General features: G+C 54.4%; 1 protein-coding gene across 1 annotated transcript in view; it reads left to right on the forward strand.

The window, feature by feature from the left end:
- UNC13A (unc-13 homolog A) overlaps positions 1-2,650 on the forward strand; it is a 108,416-nt gene that overhangs the window by 86,874 nt on the left and 18,892 nt on the right. Inside the window, exon 38 of the mRNA XM_019513132.1 lies at positions 2,273-2,311. Within this exon, the coding sequence (XP_019368677.1) occupies positions 2,273-2,311 (39 nt within the window). The remainder of the gene's footprint in view (positions 1-2,272; positions 2,312-2,650) is intronic.

The following is a 2,650-nucleotide window of genomic DNA, read 5'->3' on the forward strand; positions in this document are numbered from 1 at the left end:
AGCAGGCCAGCTTCACTCAGTCACACTAGCTACCTTGCAACCCAGGACCTCTGAGCTTCTGCTACCAGCCCTGGTACCTTGGCAGAGCCACTGCCTCTCTCTGTGCAGCTTCCTGGTACAAATGGTGTTAAGACTTAGCAGTGCTAATGCAGTGCTTTGGAAAGGCCAGACCCGGTTGTGAGTGTGATGATGGGGACATTTCCCTAGCAGGGAGAATCCCAGACACATCTGGACTGTGAGCGCAGTGTCACAAGGCGAAATTCCTTTGGGTTGTGTGTTTGAGTTGGGTGTTTTTTTCCAGTCATTGAGTGCTCAGAGGACAGTCAGCTCCTCCAGTAGAAAGGCAAGTCCCTTCTCATGGATGCAGTGGGGAACTATGAACCCGGATTCCTGGGTTCCCGTCCCAGCTCTGCCACTGGCTCATTGCCTGGCTATGGTGAAGCTACTGCCTCAGTTTTTCCAGATCTGTAAAATGGAAACAATAGGGAGGTATCATGATAATAGGACTAAATGTGCCAAGATCATTCTTTCCCGAGATATCCTGCTGCAGAAGGCAAGGCAGCATCTTATTCGCTAAGTACTGGACATTTAAGCTTCCTTCAGAGCCTGTGGGGAGCCTCAAGCTAAACCTTGGCCATTTTGGTCCCCTCCCACCCTTTGCTTCTAATGGAGCATAACTATTTTTCTTGGGTTTTGTCCCAGCTGTGCATGGTGCAACCCAGCTTTGGAAACAGCTCGGTCTTCCTCGGCACAGCCAGCCAGGGTGCCACTTGGGGCCCAGAAAAAGGGTTACTTGTATGGGGTGGTGAATCCTCCCAACCTGTATTTAGGGGATTAAGTCCTGGTGACAGGCAGCACTCTAGGTGGCATATCATGGGCCCAAAGGACTTAGTGTCACCCATCATGAGGTTGTCTTCATTAGGAATAAGTGGCGAGCTTTGTCCAAGAAGATGGCTAGCATGGGGAGGCTAATTGCTAGCAGAAACTAGGCCAGAGATGCCCAGCCATGACATGAAAACAGCTCCTCTTTCCCTAGGACCAGCAGCCCTAAGCTTGTGTTCCCACCTTCTGGGCTTGTCCCCTATAAGACTGTGCTCCTGGGGGACCTTCGGGGAGGACAATGCTGCCTCCGCTGCTTGGCTTCCTCTGCTGTCTCTGCACTGATGGGGTCCTGGTGTCCCATCCCTCCTGCAGGCTGTCTGTCAGCCCAAGTTTCCTTTCTCCTGCTCCCCTAGCTCAGTCTGGTGCCTTGCATGGCCCTGGTCTTTCTGCCAGTCTCTTGCAGAGGGTGTGTCCCCATTGAGCAGAGCCCGGCAGCTCCTGCTTGCCACAAGAACGGGAATGGCCCCTCCTCGTGGACAGGCTCTGTCCCATGGCCCCTGTTGCTCACCTCCTCAAGCAGTGTCAAGGCCAGTATGGGCTGATCCTTCAGGAACCCCCAGTGTTGGGTGCTGGGAAAGGCATCTCGAAGCAGTTTTCCCTGTCACGGGATCTGGTTGTGCAAGGGATTTGTCTTGGATCAGGGTGCTGTGGGTTGTAGTTGGGGCAGAGCCCCCCCCATTAGCTAACAACACCCCTGCCCCAACACCCTGTGGCAAAGCATGGCATATGGGGCATTGGCGTTTGGCTGAGACCTTCAGGGGAGAGGCACTAGAGGAAGGGCAGGACATTATCCCAATGGGAGACAGCCTTGTTGGTCCCAAACCAGCAGGACCCCCAGGGCAAGGCGTGGTCCATCCGGGCGTTTGGTGATACTCATGTGCTTGCGTGTCGCCAGTGCCCTGCAGCGCATGTGCGCCCGGGATTATTCATATGGGGGCTTGGGCTCCCATGCAGAGTTTGCCTTGGGGTGGGGGATGGATGAACCAGCTGGCTTCCCAAGGCCCTTTCCAGCCTTATTTGCTGTGACTCTGCGATCCCTTTCCCTCTGTTTGGATTATTCTTTACTAATATAACAATGTGGTTTCTCTGCTCACAGCCTCCCCCATCTGCCAGCAAATACACCCCCACACACATACCTCCCCCACATCGTCTCCCACCAATGGAAGGTATAAGAGTGCAGGTGCCCATTGCCCTTTGCAGTCCTGACTGCGTTCACCATCCTCAGCCGCTGGAGTCCTGTGACCCCAAGGATAGGAGGATGGGGAGGCAGGGGGGACATCTGCTGCCGTCTCCTCTCCCTCCAGCAAACATGCACAGTCACTTGTGTGCTTGCCCTCATCCGCTCGCCCCCTCTCTGGACCATTGATCAATTCTGACATTGTTTCTACAGGGAACGCTCTTGAGAAAACATGGCAAGGGGACAGAGAAGGTAATCAGCCCTCTGGCTTCTTTGACTGTCTGTGATAGCAATGTACAACCAGCCCAGGTCAAACCACTCACTGGCTCTGCTGAGCACCTCTGGGCAGGTGGACTTTGGGTGTCATGACTCCTGTGTCGTGTTGTCTGGGTGTGTGCTGTGTTGTGCTGTTTGACTATGTCTTCCTGGGGGAGGGATGTGCCAGCTGGGGGTGCAGTGACACGTGTATGTGTGTGTGTTGCCTGGTGCAGCGTGTTGTGTTGTGTTTCAGGTGTGTCGGTGCCTCTCGTGCTGTGATCGTGGTGTGTGGTCTGGGGTCCATGTGTGTGGTGGGTATCAATGCATGTGCCA

Source organism: Gavialis gangeticus, unplaced genomic scaffold (genome assembly GCF_001723915.1).
Source record: "Gavialis gangeticus isolate Ggan-Ray unplaced genomic scaffold, GavGan_comp1, whole genome shotgun sequence".
Taxonomy (NCBI): Eukaryota; Metazoa; Chordata; order Crocodylia; family Gavialidae; genus Gavialis; species Gavialis gangeticus.